Source organism: Convolutriloba macropyga, chromosome 7 (genome assembly GCF_964194025.1).
Source record: "Convolutriloba macropyga chromosome 7, txConMacr16.3, whole genome shotgun sequence".
Taxonomy (NCBI): domain Eukaryota; kingdom Metazoa; phylum Xenacoelomorpha; order Acoela; family Convolutidae; genus Convolutriloba; species Convolutriloba macropyga.
Window position 1 is genome coordinate 15,561,178 of NC_134474.1, and position 19,215 is coordinate 15,580,392.

General features: G+C 36.5%; 1 protein-coding gene across 4 annotated transcripts in view; it reads left to right on the plus strand.

The window, feature by feature from the left end:
- The first annotated feature begins 419 nt into the window (after nucleotides 1-419).
- LOC142342118 (uncharacterized) overlaps nucleotides 420-19,215 on the plus strand; it is a 45,182-nt gene continuing 26,386 nt past the window's right edge. For 2 of the 4 annotated variants that reach the window (XM_075393312.1, XM_075393313.1), the window contains exons 1-2: nucleotides 420-682; nucleotides 1,735-1,867. In XM_075393312.1, coding sequence (XP_075249427.1) covers nucleotides 530-682; nucleotides 1,735-1,867 — 286 coding nt within the window. In that variant the 5' untranslated portion in view covers nucleotides 420-529. The remainder of the gene's footprint in view (nucleotides 683-1,734; nucleotides 1,868-19,215) is intronic. The other 2 variants (XM_075393315.1, XM_075393316.1) reach the window with 2 other exon arrangements.

Genomic DNA, 19,215 nt, shown 5'->3' on the forward strand with positions numbered 1-19,215 from the left:
TGCAATATTTTTACATAATGATTTACTATGTAATGACACGTGCTCTGTCACTGGGGGGAGCATAACGTACTGGGGGAGGGGGGGGGGGGGGGGCACAAACGGAAAAGATCCGATTTACGCTCACTAAGCTGGGGGGGGGGGAAACAGAATAGATCCGAGAGTTTTGTGTTCCAAGGAGGTTTTTTGTTATCTCTTTTATTTAATTACAATGAGTTTTTACCATTATATAGCTCCATCACCCATTTTAGTGGTCATACAACCTATACCCCCAAACAGAAATGCTCATATCAGTATCTGGGCAGATCAAAAATACAGACTGAAAATACCATGCTTTTGTTCTGGTTTAAAAATCTTATAACTACAAAAAGCTTTTTGCACACGTCATTCAGTACCTTACAATACTAGAATTGCCATCACATAACCAATTTTTAATCACGTGCAAAATACCAAATTATATGCGCTGTATTTTTATTCTAATGTCCAGCCTTATTTTCGACTTTGGTTAGTTAAATGTAGTATTGTTGGCATTATGGCTATTTTTGCGGCTATTATATCATGTGTCGCAAACTTGGCCACTGTTGAAATTATTCTATCAGCTGTTATTTATGCTGTGCTGGTAAATTATGTCATACAACACTTCTCTACAGAAAAGTATCTGAAACCAAAGTCTTCCACAGATAAGGTACTTCCCCATTACTGCCACCTTTGAAGTATTCATGTTGATTTTTATTAAATGTTTGGGATCTTTTCCGTTCGTGCCCCCCCCCCCCCCCCTAGTACTTTATTGCAACACCCCCCCCCCCCCCATTACAGAACACGTCCCATTATATAGTAAGTTAGTAAATCATTATTAAGCATTTAAGAATTTGGCATGTGCGTCGCGGGTTTTGGGCCCTGGGGGTTGCAAATATTACGCAACCACTAAGCTAAAGGGGACAGAAACGCATGAGATCCAAATTTTGTTTCAACAATTGCGTCCAAGTTTATCACAACTATTATTGTTATCGAGGAATAATCGATTTTGTAGATTAATGGGGGGTTTGAGGGGTTTAAGGGTTCACAGGTTAATAAAATAAACATACCCGGGGAGAGGGGAGGGACACAAACGAAAATCCATTAAATTTTATTTATGATAGGATTTTCACATGGGGGTGTTAAAGTTATATGCCCACTAAGCTGGGTGGGGGAGGGAAACAGAGTAGATCCGTGAAAATGTGGCACGTGCGACTTGGGGTTTTAAAGTTGAACCTTAACTTTACCGTATCAACGATTTACCTTAACTCCGTTAAGAAAAATTACCTTATCTTCATTTAGTGTGCACAACACTGGCAAAATCTAAAGTAGACGACATTGCTCATTGTCCATTCACTTTCTAGAACAATTGAAACCGATCAAGCCAAATTCAAGGACAAAAATTTTATTGTAAAGTCAAATTCAAGGACACGTTTTAATTGTCTATTCAAAATTGAGGACGTTTGCTTTAGTTCCAGCCAAAATCGAGGACGTTTGTTTTAAGTCCAGCCAAAGTTGAGGACATCAGTTAAAGTCCAGACAAATTCTTTTCATACCAAAAATCTGTCGGGGACGGTCTTTCCATAGCTCAAATCGGTCGAGGACGTTCTTTTCATAATTCCAGGTTTAGACTAGGGCGGGGGGGGGGGGGCAGAGTGTATCCGTGATTTATTTATTATATAAGCTAAATAGTTTTGAGTTTCCAATAATGGGGAAAATCAGGTGTACAATTCATGGATTGGACTCTTCTCGATAGTGTGGGACTACTTTTATGTCTCGATCGCGGTCATTATTATTGGTGCACTTATTGTAGTGGTTATCCGAGAATGGAGAAACGTCACTGAATGTTACCAAAAGGAAAAGGCGCTCATAGAGTTTTAAAAATTTAAAAGAACGACAAGCTGAGATAATAGACACAAAAACGGATTGTAATTAGCTGTAGGCTGTGATGACTGGCAGAAGGAAAATACCGCAATCACCGCTCTTAATTCTTACATTTTCATAAACTTTTGTAAGTAATTTGGGAAAACAGATAAAGTGATTAAGATTGATTCCACAACCGAATCAATATTGATTCGGCTGTAAATGTTCTTCATTTTTCAACTGCGCGCACAACGTGTTTTGCATTAGATACCTGAGAAAAGGCTTAAATATAAGTTATTTTTATTAAAAAAAATTCTAAAAAACTGCACGATTCGGCAAAGAGAACAGTTTTTTGAGAATTCGTCAGTTGATTTTTTGGGTCTTTCCCATTATAGCCCCCCCATGAAAATATAGCCCCCCCCCCATTATGGTATAATTACCATGTTTGGGGGGGGGGGGCGATAGGTTATCTGACCACTAAGCTGGGGGGGCTATAATGGGAAAGACCCGATTTTTTTAATAATTGAACAATTAGTTTTAGTGACTTGTCCCATCTGTTCTGAAATGATGAATATTCCTTTTGTTCGCCCTCGTTTTCAATGCTTCAAACAGTTCCCGGGTCGATGTTTGTCGGTGAATATTCATAAGAAATGGGGTGAAATGCGGTGAGAGAAAAATCTTCACATCGTAGGACTTACATCTTTTTGCGATGAATGCGGTGAATTGCGGTGAATTTTTTATTTTCACCGCTTTCTCAGTATTCTTACAAAATATTCACTTCCATACACGGGTTCGAACTTCTTACCTCCTGCATGCCTTTAACTTGTTATTCCAGTGCGCCACCTGTCACTTACTTCTATGAAAATTTTTGTGAAATCAAATCAGATTCAGTAAACATTGGAAAGCAAATGCTGTTAATTTTTGTAAGATATGCGGTGAATTTTCACTGAAATTTTGTAAAACAATGCGGTGACATGCGGTATTAAATTTTTCACGGCATTCACTGCTTTCGCCGCATTTCTTATATTAATTTGCCACAGAAGTCTATGAGGTAAATTTTTGCAAGAAATGCGGTGAAAAACAAATTTTTCACCGCATTCACCGCGTTCACCACATTTCTTACCAACATTCACAGCATTCACCGCATTTCTTACTCACCCAAAACCTCAACCCGGGTTAAGTATTTAATGACGTCGTTTCCTGTACTGCTGAGAACCTGGATATAATATCGCCAGGGTATGTAATTTTGTAAAACTGAAGGTGAAAATGACGTTGTTATGTTTGATGATGACACTAGTTTAATGTGCAATTTTGAAAATATTGATAATATTCCACAAAAAAATGAAAAAATTATTAGAATAAACAGACAATTAACTGACAGAAAATCAACTCTTTTTAAACGCCGATAAAACAGAGATGTTATTTTTTACTAATCAAACTAATTCGGATCCAGAGTTTACTTTTAAAGTTGAAGTTGTCAAACCAGCTCATTCTTGTCGTTATCTGGGAGTACAAATTGATCCAAACCTAACTTCTGAAAATCATTTGAACTCAGTTTTAAGTAAAATGTCAAATGCAATTCGTTCTTTGTATAATTTAAGCAATTAATTTCCTTTGAAAGTAAGAATTGATGTTTTCAAGTCAGTTTTGATCTCTGATCTTTCTATTGGCCGAGTATTTCTTCAAACTCAGGCAGCAAAGAACATAAACCGCATAAACAGGCAAATTAACTGGGGAAAAAAGTTTGATATTTTCGACAAGGATTCGACCACTCTATTGATATTTTCATTGAGGATCGTATCCTGCCAGCCGAATTGTTATCTCAAATTTTAGCCTAATGAAACTACAAGCAGATATAAGACACTGGGAAACATCCAAAGTTTTTAAAATCTTTACTAATTGCCATAACGCTAGACAGAACAAGAGAACAAATCAAATTGTTTTAAAAAAGACAACGAAATGAAGTGGAGTAACCAATCTTTGATCTTGAAAAGCGTTCAAAAATGGAAGAAATTGCCCTCTTCAATAAGAACTTTTTTTAGTAAAATTGTCTTTGAAAAAAATTGGGCCTAATTTTTGCTCAATCAGCAGAAGAAAGTACCCGTTAATCGACAAATAGGAGCCTTCAAATCTTATTTTTACATATGAGAACGAACAGCCACAATTTTATGATTATTATATTAATAACAACACTGATTATTTAACTTAACATTTTAAATGTAGATATCTAACCTTAGGGTTATTTTCTGAATAATTTACATATTCCATCAAAAAAAATTTGGAAGATGAAAGGTGTTTAGTCTTCTCGGCCCAAAATGGAGTCTTTATTCTAATTAAGAAACCAAATTAACTTTAACATGAGAGAATTTGGGACTTTTTTTGCATAATTAAAGTAAAAACAGTTCTTGGACATAATTATAACTCACTTTTGAAAAAATTTTGCTCGTCATATAAACTGCTCGATTTTTTTAAATTCTGTGGCGAATAGTGAGATCTCTACATTCTCCAAGAAATTTGCTGGAATTTAGAAGCAAAGACCCCAAATCACCTTAGCTGATTTTTAATTCTACAGGATACACTATAAAATTTTTCTCGAATCTTAAACTGTCCTCCAGACTCTTAATGATTTTTCAGCTACTGAGTTGTTTCTTCTGAATGAATTATTGAAAATTTTTTTAACAACTACCAAAAAAGAATTTCGGAAAACACTCATAGTGTGATAAAAAATGTTTTTAATTGCTAAAGTTATTGAAATCATTTTCTTAAATATTTTTCAGATGTTGTAAAGCTGATTGCTTGGAATTTTTTTTGAAGATGAGTCGAAAAGACTGAGCTCTCAACTTGAAAATTTTTTTTATTACCATCTCTTTGTTCATCCTTTCCAAATCTTGACTTGTTTTAAGATCAACTATGATGTCTCTACGAACCGGCTCGTCGTAAGAGAAGGCTGGTGAACTTGTAGTTTTTGTGAGGTTTGACATTTGATTCATTTCTTCTCATTTTATAAAAAAAACGTTGCCGATTGAGGCGCGCGGCTCAGGTTGATGCGTTCATCTTTAGTCTGGACATATTTGAATTTGTCTGGTACCTCAAACTGGGAAGTCTCTCGGTACTAGATCAATAGATCGAATGAACAACAGATCAAAAGCCAAAATTGGGAAATATAACCAAAATGAAATTATTCAAGTTGCGTATTGTCCACTTTGTTTTAAGCGCTCATTGATAATACAGGGCATAACATGTTCGGATGTCACAGATTCATCGAGTTGCACGGGCCGCTAAGTCATATCCAAATGTCTAGGGAGCCATGGCGATATAGTGTTATTTTATGCAAGTTTACGCGGTTAAAAGTTTGTCGTGGGGGTATTCTGTATAATCTTAAGGTCGTGCAAATATTTGTCTAATACATCGCGTAAATAGATTTACCCCTTTTATCTAAGCGACCATTATGAGAATAAACTTAAATGTCCAAAGTCTGGAAAAGGGCCCAATAAGTCTTATTCAACGGACAAAGGTTTGATTCTGATCTTTTAAAATTAAAAGGAAAATCCTAAATGAACAGACATCAGTTTACACAATTAATTCAATCACACAAAAGTAACTGATAAGGGTGAGACTTACTTTGTTCTGGTATACACTTATTTTCCAATACCAAATTGCTAACTCGACAATTTCCAATCTTTAAACTTCAATTTTGACAATTCTTAATATTCCAACTTCAACTTTCCAGATTTTCTGAATCTGAGCTAAACCGGTTAAGCAGACTGGATTCTGTTGTTCAAATTCTATTCCTATAACATTCAAGCCCAACTGGCTTCCGCAAATAGTTTTTGGTGTTCTGCTCAACCTAGAGTTCCCGTTTTTTTCTGGTTTTCCGCCATGTGTTTTTAACAAACCTAAACCTGGTTTTTCTGATCACAACAAAGATCAGGCATAATTATCCGATTCTTCGCAGCAATCTGCGACACACACGCGCCTAAATTTATAAAGCTTTGAAATGTGTGGAATCGGAATTATGCGGAATTTCGGGTTCTTATTACTTTCACTTCACTTCTGAATAAGTGGCAGCAGCTGTAATTTTTTAAGAAAAGTCAGACTAACACTTTGGTGTTACCAGGTGAAAACCGAAACTTTGGTTAATAGCAGTTTTAGTTCCCTTATTTCGTAAAAACGTTAATCCGGTCTGCTTGTTCTTAGTTTCCTACTTGGCGCACGCTTGGGGGGGGCTCCCTTTTACCCGTTTACATCTCACCCCAGTCAAATAATAGCAAAAGAATTTAAAATAAAAACATCATAAGAAAACATATAAAAGCTTGAAGCGGATAATGTATAAAATAGTCAAGATGCCATATTGAGGATTTGTTTGTCATTATCTCTTCTTTGTCAGGCGGTTCACAGTTTTATAAAGACTTTTGATCTTTTTCCTCTGACTAGCAATCTTTTTCAATTATATTTTTTCGTTCTTTACGAAGGTATGGCATGTCTTCTCATACTTTTGTAGGGTTTCAGCACATTTCTGTGTAATTTGTCGTTCTATATTGAGAAGCTCAGCTGATCGTTTCTCTCTGTCTTGCCGAACATCTCCCATTTTCTTAGCATTAATACGGTCCTGCGATAGTTGATCTTTCTCCAACCTCAGATTGTCGAATCTCATTTGCAATTCTTTCAGTGTAGATTCTGCATCAGATAATTTATCGTTTTCCAACTTTAAATTATCAAATTTCATCTGAAGTTCCTGAAGATTGGTTTCAGCTTCGTACAAAGAAGTTCGAAGCTGATAATCGCTGACTGGGATTTCGTCAATGGGAATGCCAAATGCAGTAATAGCATCGTATGGCACTGATGTTCGGAGGGTACCTTTGTCTTGTCTCAACATATAAGAGTGCTTTTCGGGATCGCGAGAATCAAGTTTCCAGACGTTGACACGGTGAGGTAAATGCACGTTAGATAGTTGGAAATCATTCGCATCACCCTCAAGGATTATGCCGAATCTCTCGTTCTTCAGGATAACCCTTCCAACAAACGTAAAGTCGTTAGCAGCCAACCGCAGGTTATAACTTAACGTACGTATATACATTGGGTTGTGTGGGTTAATATTCAGCTCTCGTTCCCGTTGCATTTGGAGTTTTGTTGTCAACGTAGGCATTCGAGAACGGCTTAAGCCATCATCGAGGAGGACACGTTTGGTTGGAGGTAGTGTCGATTCAATAATTCGTGAGTGCTGTTCTCGCTCTGGAAAGCCTTTGCGTTTTACAAACGGGGCACGATTTCGTTCAATTTGACGTTCGTCGACCATAAATTTGTCGAGCTGTTTATATTGTTGATGCTGACTTTTGCTGAGTGTGTTTTTCTCAGCAGGAGGGCATTCGTTTGATAATCCCGCAAGATTGCTTTCGGGTTCAACAAGATCAATAACATTTGTTTTTTCTGTGGGCAGCATCGCAAAAACTCTAGAAACCGTTAGAAACATTTTAGAACATCTTTGGTGAATTCAGATAATGCCTCCTTCCAGTTGAAAAGAATTTAGAAAGGGAAAAATTCTTAACTTTTCCTAACCATAAACCTTTCTGCTTAATTCACTGGAGGATTAAAGCAACATTATACATACCTGTAATACTTTACCTGTGAAGACGATGATGTTCCACTGCACCTAGAGAGACATTCCAGTTAATTTAAAACTGAACATTACATTTGCTCATTTTGAAAAAAATTAAAAGAGTTGTGTTCTTAAAATTTAAATAAAGTGAGCTAAAGCGAGGAAATTTGAAATATCATCATGCAATAGTAATTTAGTATTGACTTCATGCGAAAGGCGAAGTGAAGTCTACTTTTTGTTGACAAATCACACAGCTTTTCTTTCGCTGAGAACAATCCCAGCAGAAGTTATATTCAGGATGCAGAGACATATGTCTGCCGTGATAAAGTTGTTGATTCTGTTGGAAACATTGCACACATGTCCTGACGAAGAGGAACTCCGTCAGGGGCTGCCTGCATTCAGGACACTTAAACTCCGTACATAGTTTTCGTGCCATTAGGGCACACTCACGGCACGCCACGTGCAGCCTTTTTGTGCCGTAGTGCAGTACGACCATATCTTGAGGATAGTCCTCAAAGCAATAGCAGCATTTGTAACTTTCTTTTGCGTACAAGGATGTTGCCATCTAAATTTCGCAACAGTAGAGAATTTAATGGCAATCATATTTCTCAAAATCTTAACTTGGAACATTCACTCATTTAAGAGTCAAGAAACTTACAATAAAGAACTAAAGTAAACTAATGCAGTAAGCCGTTTTTGTTTAAGTATTTAAAGTAAAACTTATTTTTTTTCTTTCATTTCAACTGCTTAGTTGAAGTAGGCCAAATAGAACCTATATAATTAAAGAAATATCGAAAGGAATCATTTCCAGTGACCAAAGGTAACTCTATCACGGTAATGCTTGTGCCGATAGGCAGAAAAACCTGAGCGCTATTAAAGAGAAGGGAACAGCTGATCTCAGGGTGATGTTAACAAGTATTGAAGGATTGGTGGCTGAACATCAACAACCACAAAAGTATCTATTCCAGTTTTTCGAGTTACCCTTTACTGGCAAATAAGCAACCAACGACATACCTTCGTCTACATAGATCGAATTAGGACTAGTTTTCTGTGTTTATTTACAAAAATGGTTACATAGTAAAGCAGCGTATATGTATCAAAAAGTAAGCAAACTAATGGTCAAGTAAAATTAGGCGAAGGGGCTCGAGAAGTCGTACTTGATTTTGCAAATAGGACAGTAATTAAGTCTTTGCAGACAGGACCAGCAAATTAGTCGTCCAGTATGCTGTTTCATGTGGGAACCAAGACTGCAATGACGGCCAATAGTACATATTTCGCATGGTTGCAGATCGGGTTGCGTTGTTGTGGGTTCACGACAAAAAGGGCAGGGAGGCAGAGGGTAAAGGCCATATTCGTCAGGGTCATTTTGAGTTTTTATGTGATGGTAAGACAACAGAACACACTTCTTGCAAGCAGCATGCTGTATTTGAACATTTGGATCAAAGTGAAGCATAACTGGGTCTTTTATTGGACTTAAAAAACAGTAGGGGCAAATGTCAGTAAATTTAATGTTTTCCATATTACTGGATTAGGAATCTTCAGGAGGATTCTTTTTGAGGAGTGGTAAAAGATTTAAGTTCGAGGGTATATCCGGAATATCGACTATAGCAAGAAAAAAGTCCCAATATAAGTTATCAGGGAAAACAACAGTAGTATTAGAAACGAAAGGAGGTTCCTCAAACCTGTAATCAATTATAATCATTGGAAGGAGTTTTCCCAAAGTCGGCGTGAAGGATCTTTCGATTCGTGTTATTTTTATAAATTTTCCTTGGAGACAAAAATACATGATTCCTAAGTCAATGAAAAATTTTAAAACATAATCTAAAGAATGAGGTACTAGGTCGGGTGTTGTATTCGAGAGAGCCAAAAAGAAAATCCAAAATGGCGAATCAGGGAATACATAAATGAAATCTTCTTTTATTGAATCCAAGTAGTCGAAGTAAATTATAATGGCTGGGCAAACATGATTCTCATCTGGTGCAAAAACAAAAGATCGTTCGAAGTGGGTAAGGGCAACATAAGCGTTCTGAAATTTGAAAATCATTGGGAGGAAGATTATTTAAATATCAGATCATTCGACTGCATATGATGTGGTAGACAATCAGGGTTGCTCAAACAGAACATGAAATATTTCCAGTAAATTGAACTAGGATAAACAGACATTTCACCAGCATTTGATGAGCCTATCGAACGAATTTTAACGCGGAGAAAAGCTTGTGGTTCCGGTTTTGCTTTGAATGTTTTTTCAAAACCTAGGATTTCAAAAAATTGATGATTGATAAATAGGAACATTGAGCCTGTTCAAGTTAGCGCAGCGGGTTTGCAAATATCTCGCTCGTTACAGAGATAATGGTTTAAGATATTTGGGAGTGATGAAATTTTCCAGGGGGATAAAAGATTTAGCTTGCAAATGCAGAGTAACTCAAAATAACAACCAAGAAAATAAAGATATAGGATGGAAAAAAGGAAGGACAGAAAAAGTATGGTGGTACCAAAAAAAAATTCGATTCCTGATCTGTTTTATTTAAGATATTTCGTACATAAAGTCGATGAACCTGAAAATGTGCGCACTGATTTTAAGTCATACTATTAGTTTTACATCGAAACCCAATAAAATTGTTTCAGTTGAGGTGCTTTCGGATTGAAGATGTTCTATTAGCACGTCGAAGGTAGTGTTTACTGGGAAAACAAGAACATCGTAATATAATGCAGTTGGAAGGTTGATTAAAAAATTAGGAAAACCTTCATTAATAAATTTGACACGTAGGTGAACGAGGTTTTCTGAGTTTGGAATATAATAAGACGAAACTTCGCCAAAGAAATTTAAGAACTGTACAAATAATTTGGAAGACGGGAGGGAAGTAAAGGAAGCAGATGGGTTAAAATCCATTAATAGAGAACTTTAAGGAAGTATGGAGCCAAGTACATTTTTTCATCAGCTGAGGTTCCGAATTCAAGATGAAACACGAGTGTATCAAATGTATCATGTTCTTTATACAAAATTAGTTCATAATAGAGTCGTACAGTCTCATTTATTTCAAGACGAAGAGAGAAGTCAAGTTTAACTTCAACTTTTAAATTAATGATGTTTCTGGATGAGGGGATATAAAAAGAGACAATTTTACCCTGATAATTCAAAAATTCAATTTCAAAATCTAGAGAATAAACAGGGGTAAAAATTGCCAACGGGTTAAAGTCCATGTGATGGTTTACTGTGTTTTTGAGACTCACTAATAAAAAAATCAAGAATTTCCGAGAAGTTATCGTCGTTTTTGTAAAGAATTACATCATATCGTTCCCAAACAACACTAATATAGAGATGAATAAATTTTCGCGAACGGGGTAGGAAAAAAGATCTAACTTGAGCTAATTTTTGTTGATTGAGTATAATGGTGATTTCATGATCAGTTTCTGAGACAAAAATATCAGAAGGATAACCATCATCTGAAGAATCTGATGAAGACAAAGAGAAATCAGAGGAGGAGTCATTAGAGGAGCAACTTGACATTAGTTCCCAACATATACGTCTTAGGTACATTTTCCTCGTGTTGCAAGTAATCTAATAAATTATAAAAGTTGTCATTGCTTCTCGGTACAAATAAATTAATGTCCTCACCAATCAGTTTGCTCCTGGAAAATGCAGGAACAGCAAAGTCTAAGCTAATGCAAACTTTAATTTGGATGTATTTTTTTGATGAAGGTATATGGAAAGCAACAATTCTACCCGTAAAAGAGCGAAAATGGACAGTAACTTTGTTATTAGTCAAATAAGTTAAGCCAGTGTCCCAAATAATCTCCATATAATAAGAAATAAGCTGTAAAATATAGGAAGTAGAGCCACCATAGGTAACTAAAAGGAAGAAAAAATTTGTTTTTTGTGTTTTTTTTTGGATAATTTCACTAGCAAACTTCAAAGCTGAAAGGTAAAAGGATAAAAAGGTACAATTTTTTTTTATAGAGGGGCTATAACGGGGTAGTGTTTATTTCGAGGAGGTTCTTCTGGCAGTTGTTGAGCGTTTTCTGCCTGTGTACAAAAATTGTATTTAGGTGATTCTACGCCTTTGAGCTCAACACCGTGTTCAGCTGCTCTCTCTTTTTGCTCTTCGTTTTCATTAGGTGAAAAAACAGAAGTAAAAATAGAAAGAACGAAAAGGTTATATGTTGCTCCAAGGAGGATTTTCCAAAAACCTGTAGTTTGTTTTGACAAACGATGAATTTCAAGAGCCCGAAGAATTGTGACTAAGATATCAATAAGAAACTTTACGAGAAAAAAACAAACAAATTAGGCACCACATCGTTCAACCCAATAGGCTATTTTTCCAAAGGTGCCAATAAATTGAATCACAAAAGAGGTAGGAGATAGAAGCGAATCAAGATACACCTCGCGATTAAAATTCACTGAGCTAGCAAAATCGTATCCTTTTTGATCATCAAAGTTTATGTTCTCTTTAGTCATTACCGTTCGGGTGATTTTTTTAAGATATCGTTTGAAACGGTATTTTGAATAATGTTTGATCAAAATTGTTTAATTTGCTTAGGTGTGTACATTCCGGCTCGTCGTGTGTCATAAGTGGGAAATTGCGTTATATGACCAATGTCATGGGGTGACATGATCGCGGGAGAGGAAAAAGGCATGGGAGCGGGCATTAACTGGTACCAAGATTTTTCATCATCAACATCAAGTTGGAAGGCATTTTGATAGCCTCCAGAACACTTTATTTCATTAGCAATAGGAAAAGTTTGACGGGTAATAGGATCAACAAACATAGTACGATCTTCATAAAAAATTGGAATTCTATCAAAACAACGATCAAGAACTTTAAGTGGGGACAATTTGTTTGGACAGTGATATAGCCATTCGATACTTCCATCGGTGTCCAAAAACATCGAACGGTTCCCGGTAAGCATATAACCTGCTAATCTATTATTTTGCACAGCAAGCATCATAATAGTTAGTATCTGGGTTCTCTCTAACTCACATTGGTTTTGTAAAAGAGTCGTTTCAGAATGTCTCAACTGTTTTGCATTGAAGTACATAAGTTAGGAGAGTTTGGCGCCTAGATGTAACTCATAGTCTATCTTATCTGTTCCTACAAAATTCCAGTGAAACTTATCTTTTTCAAATTTACCGAGATTAGAAGAGACCTTAGACATCCCGTTTATTGAAACCACATTATTTGAATCAACTGTCATTTTATAATTATTTTTTCCTTGATGAATAACATTTGGTTTGCCCGTACTCATATCAAAACCACCGGAATAAGAAATAAACAAGGAATCAAAATTTGTTCGGTACAGTGCTCCTTTCTTGCCACACAACTCCTGTTTATTGTCTTATATACGAAATTTCATGTCAAGTTTTTCACTGTTTTCATCACGACCATACATTTTTTCTCTCTCAGTTGGTTCAGTATTTCCTTCGCTCACAATGTAGTATTGAGCGGGCGTAGGATCAAAAAGATACTTAACCATTTTAGCTTTATTTTGGAAAAGAACAGAGAGAAGGCAATTACTAGGTTGGGTCCAAGTGTACGCAAATGGATCTAAGGAGGTGGATTCACATCCACCGTCAGTCAGACTGCACGGTAAGACAAAACCATATGGGTTCTGTACCTTTTTGTTGTCTGCATTTACTTTTAATTCCACTTGCTGCATGTAAGTTTCAAATGTGTAATGTTTAATATGGCCTCTGCCATCACAATCAGTTACACTATCTTTTTCTCTAGTTTGACCGTGATTATAATTTGACTGAATTTTTTCATTAAACTTAATTGGAAGTGTAAAAGTGTGACCAAATTCCTTTACAACAATTTCATGTTTTTTTGAAGCGAGTGCACATTGTTCCGGAGATATGATCAGGTCGTACGTAATACTGTTTTGGTTATGAATTATAGAGGAGTGTGAGTTCACTCCGCAATGAAAACTTAAAGGGAAAACTTTCACGCGACACATTGTCCCGTTGAGTGAAACACGATAGGATCTTTGATACAATGTAACAGAAACCTCTGTTACATAAAGGTTTTCAGGGCTGAGTTTGCAGGGAGCTACTTGATTTAAGGCATACATTCGATTTTCATTGGGGTGAGAACAGTCATAATGAGAAACTTTTAATGTGTTGGACACATCTTCGTGATGAGACTCAGAGTAAGTAAAGTAAAAAAGAAAATAGAAGGAAACGATATAAAGAAGATAGGAAAAAGCATACAAAATAAAGAACTAACTAAACTGGTGAAGCATGCATATGAAGTGACCAGAAACTGTGGGAATGAAGGAACCGTGGCAGAGTTGATCTACAATGATTGATAAGTCGTTTTTATCAATTTGTGCAGACGATTCTATAACATAAAAAAATATATTTTATTATTAGCTCAGGTGAAGCCTGCTTGGTAAAAATTTGGTCGTCTACGGGTACGAAAAGATGTCGAGGGCAAATTTCCGTAATCATTATCTGAGGGCATTTGAGGTGAGCTGATTACACGAGATCGACTGTCAGGAGGGGTACTTCTAGATGACACATTAGTGCGATTAGAATCTTGGTATGGTGTTGAGGTTCTACCCCTTGGTCTATGCGGTAGAGTCGATGAGGGTGTAAGTATTCTCGAGGGAAAAGTGAAATCAGGAAAACCCGAACCCAAAGTTTCAGTTTTTGTTGTGAATTTTGTGGTTCATTTACTTGTGAATCAGTAGTTGAAGGAGAGCTTAACAATTCCACAGGCACATATTCAACTTGTTCAAATGGATTTTGAAAACTAAATTTGTTAAGGGGGGCATTTAGTTTGTCGATCTGAGATGTTAATAAACCTCGATAAAAAGTTTTCTTATCATCATTTGTTAGTCCGTAGTTAGTAGTCAGATCTACTTTTTTTCCTCAATTGGAAAATATTCGATGAGATGGTTCCGGTGGACCACGCTTTTGTGACTTTCATCCTTATCTAATGTTATTTCATAGTTCACATTTGTTATTTTTCTTGTGATAGTGTAAGGTCCACTTCGCAGTTCGTGCAATTTTTTTGATTTCCCGTCTTGAAAAGAATGATTTTCGAGGAGAACTTTTCTGCCGACCGGCAATGTTTTTCCAAGCTTATGTTTATTCCTAAGCGTATGTGATTTATCTGTTGCCGAAAAGCTTCTTAAATAAGCCGTATTGTAAAGATGTTTAAAAGTGTTTTCACGTAACAAGAGTTTTGTACTTAAATTATTTTTAATAGCCTGTCAATATCTTGGTTCTCGGATTGTTGTTGGGTGTGCCTATGTAATGGGAGATCCTTACAAAAAGCGGAGGAGCAATTTAGCTCGGAATTTCTCAGCGAACCTAATTTTAGGGAAAGGGGGATTTGTGGTTTTTCTCCAAATACAATTTCATAAGGTGTTAGGCCAGTGGCGGAGTTTATAGTGGTGTAATGTGAAAAAGCAAATTTTTTTGCTAAGTCAGGCCACTGACTTTTTGAATTGTCTAAAAAAATTCTGAAATGAGCTGCGAGATGCTTGTTTTGAATTTCAACTTTCCCGTTCGTCCAAGGTGAATGAGAGGTGCGAGGGGCATGTGTTATTCCTAATTCGTGAGTCCAGCTGGCAAACTCTTCGCTCATAAACCCGAACCCCTATCATAGACTAGTTTTTGAGGAATACCAAAGCTTAAAATGAAGTTTTCGAAAGCTTTTATTGTATCCTCCGCACCTACGCTTGCAACAGGATAAACTTGAATGAACCTAGAAAAAGCATCTACCACTACCAGACAATGTCCTTTTCCTCTTGAAGGGGGGTTTAGGGGACCCTTGTGGTCAATATGAATCGTGTGGAAAAGAAAAGGGACCATACTAGACCACGGTTCCAATGGCGCTTCATTTACGTCTTTTCGTTTCTGCTTGTTTTTTTGGCAATCTAAACAATCCTGACATAAAGCATGAACCCATTTGTAGAGTCCGGGACAAAAAAAGAAACGTTGGATATTTGGTAACACTTTTTCTTTACAAGAGTGGCCAGCGTAACAATTGCGGTGACTTAGTTCAAAAACTTTCAAAATTAGTGAAAAGGCACGCAAATTTTGACACTAAAATCTGGGGAATCTGGGAAATATTTTTTAATGCAAAGCAAGTTTCCTACAAGGCAAAGATCTTCGAATTGATTCATGTAAGCTCTTAAGCCTTTTGATTGCCGATATTGTACAGTTTTTAATTTATTTTTGTCATTATCTTGGAAAGCTTTTCTCACAATACTTAGCACTGGATCATTCATCTGCTCATGCATGATGACCTCGATATTTAAATCAACTTTTTTTTGCAAACTCAGAAAGTTTAGTTATTAATTCGGCGCCGTCAGTTTTTTGTGAAAAATCGGAGTCCGAAAATTGTTCTAGTAGCGAAACTGATTGAAACTTTTTTTTAGAATTGTTGCCTGCAAAAACTTATCTCTTCCTGAAGAGCTTGATCTGGGATTTCGAGGTTTTGGCTGATCAAATTTTGGTCAGAGCCCTCAACGCTTTCTGCTGAGGTTTCAAGTTCGGAGGAGTCAAGAGTTTGTGTGGTGAAATCGTTATAGTCCTCCGAATCAGAAGTCTCTGAAATCTGAGAGTAAGAATGTTCTTCCTCAGATTCGGGTTCAAAATTTTTTATTACCCTAGGAATTTTGAGTTTTCGATAGTGATTTATTGAATTTCCTAAGGATTCGTTTATGTTAGAAAGGGAGCACACCGTTTGATCATTTTCGGTATGTGATTCGGACACAGTTTCTGTTTCCGAAATTTGTAATTTTTCCTTTCCATTCACCTTTTGTTTAATTATTGGGAAAAAGTGGTTTGTTTTTCCTCGCTCAGTGTCATGGACAATGAAGTATTTTTCCTCAAGTCCCTTTTCATCAAAAAATTTAGTATCTTTCGGAATTTTTTTGTGTTTTAGTTGGTATCTGTCTAGTTCACGGAGTTTAACATTTCTACTCAAGATATCAGGAAAAGCGAAGTGATATCTTAAACTTGCGAACTTGATATCTAAAAAAACGATGAGAAAGTTTTCCGCGTCTTCCCCACAAGTAAATTATTGGTTTGTGGTCACAATAAACATATATGGGATGCGGCGAACCTAAAAGATAGTGTTCATATGTTTGTAGTGCGGACACGATACCACATAACTCCCTGTGCGTAGTTGACATTTTTTGTTCAGACTTATCAAAAACTCTGGAATTATACGACACAATGCGTTTTCCTTCGGGGAATTCCTGAACAATGATGGAACCTCTTCCTATTGAGGAAGAATCAACATGAACATGGAAAGGATGTTTAGTGTTAGGAATAGCTAGTACAGTGTCAGAACTTAATCTATTTTTTATTTCACAGAATAATTTTTCATGTTCTGGTTTCCATTCAAAAACAGTGTCATCACCTATAAGGTCGTAAAAGGGCTTACAATCGACGTGAAGATTTTTTATGTACATGCTATAAAAAACTAGACAACCAAGTACTCGCATAACATCTCTCTTATTTTCAGGAGATTTTAGGGCGTGAAAGTCTGCTACCCTTTTTTTAACAGGTTGAATGCCGTCTTTACCTACTACATGACCAAGAAATTGAACTTTTCGCAGGAAAAATTTAGTTTTCTCTGGCTGGGCTTTTAATCCGGATTTCCGTAGCAGATGGTGATAATGAATGATAATTCTAAACATCTCACCTTGTGTTTGAGCTTGCATGGTAGTATCGTCGATGTAAGTGATTGCTTGGTTGTTTCTAATCAAGGGCACAAAATCAATTGTCATTATTCTACTGAAAAAATTTTCACCTGTTCTACTGAAAAATTGCAAACCACAAAGTCCATAAAAAACCACGTTGGAAAGTGTATTGCTTTGAGCCAATAAAAAAACTTGTTAGTTTTTGGGTTTCCTCCGTTAGAGGGACTTGATTATATGCGGAACAAAGATCACTCGTAGTGAAATATTTACCATTGAGCCTATGTAACAAAGCACCCACTGGTTCAAGTGGCCAGGAGTACGACGTCAAGTCGGTAATTGAATTTAAGTGTCGAGCATCTATGACAAGCTGGACAATGTTCCCTTTGGGTAGGATGATTATGGGGTTAATAAACATCGAACCCATTTCATTATCGTCACTCATTTCTCGGATAAAACCCGATTGGATTAGTTGTTCAAGTAATGATTTGAGCTTTTCCTCAAAGTGCAGAGGAACACGTGAGGGTCGTTGTTTGCGGAAAAGAGCATTTGGGAGTAACTTAACGTGAAATTTTTGCTTTATGACGCCAACGTCGTATTTGTGAAGAGAATAAACGTCTTTATTTAGGACAAGAATTTCTAGACGTTCTGCCAATTGTTTTTCATCGATATCTGATTGACTAAAATCAAACTTTTGTAGGAATTCACGGTCAGATTTTTGAAACTTTGATAATAATTTTTTGTCCAACTTTTCATCCCTTATTGTTATAAAGGTTTGTTCGGCTTTTGGTTTCAGATTTTTCAATTCGTCACTAAAATCTGTTGGTAGCTCATAGTTTTCAGAAAAATTTTGTTGTTTTTGTTTTATTCGTTTACCGATGGCAGGATTAATTTTGTCATCTTCTTTTTTATCAAGTTCATTAATGATTGATGGAAGTACGCAATCCGTGACGTGGAAAAAATGATTGATATCCGCATCATTCTTCAAGATTAAATCTATAAAAGCGATATTGTCAAAAACTGAAAATTGAATGAACTGCTCGTAGTCAATATCAAGGATTGTATGTCCGATATAACCTTTTGCTAAAACCACTTTCCGGTGTCCCGGATTGTTCAGCATTACAGGAAGTTCTTTCTCATCTTGTGAGCAAAAAACGTTATAAGAGTGTACACCCTTAGCCGTTATTTTTTCACTTAAAACAAAACTCGTTCCCTTGGGAATTTTATAGTTAGGCGGATGTACTGTTATGATGCGTGTTGTTAGCGGTGCAATCTCAATAACATTATCAAGGCAAACTTGATTGAATATCCCAATGTAGGGAAAGCTTTTGGACTGAAATGTGAAAAGTTTTGCGGACACTCCTGGATGAATTTTTAGATCCATTTTGGGTGTCGTTAGATCAATGTTATTTGAGCATGATTGAAGAAAATCCATTCCTAATATGTTATGCTTCGCGCCATTTTTTTCGGATACAAGGATTCTATGTTCCACTTCGTACTGCCCTTCGATGTCAAAAGATGATTTTAGAACTATGCTCCCAAGGATTTTGAGACGTTCACCATTAACTGCAATAGTGCTTGACTTTGTTGGGGTGATCGTTAGTTTTTGTACATTACAAAGGTATTCGTATGAATAGTAGTTTAACAAGGAACAAGTTGCGCCAGTGTCTACAAGGAACTGAGTTTCATAACCGTTATATTTTTTATCGTCTCCAACGGGTCGTTGATACAAGTTCATGTAAATATGAGATTTATCAATTATCGGAGACTGCTCTAGTTTAAATTAAACTCATTTCTGCCTGGGTCCTGAACTTGTGCACGCTCTGATGGAAAGTGAACAGTTTTTCTGTCCCTACTTGGACTTCGAGAATCGTTGGAATTTTGTCTAGAATACGCAGGATTTTGTACTCTGTTATACTCAGATCGGTATCGCTCCCTACTATTATCTCGATAATTTTCTTGAGAGCGGTTTTTAGGTTCAAAACTTCGAGAACGCAATCGCGTGTCTGCATTTTGTGCAACACGATTTTGATAATTTTCTTGAGAGCGGTTTTTAGGTTCAAAACTTCGAAAACGCGATCGCGTGTCTG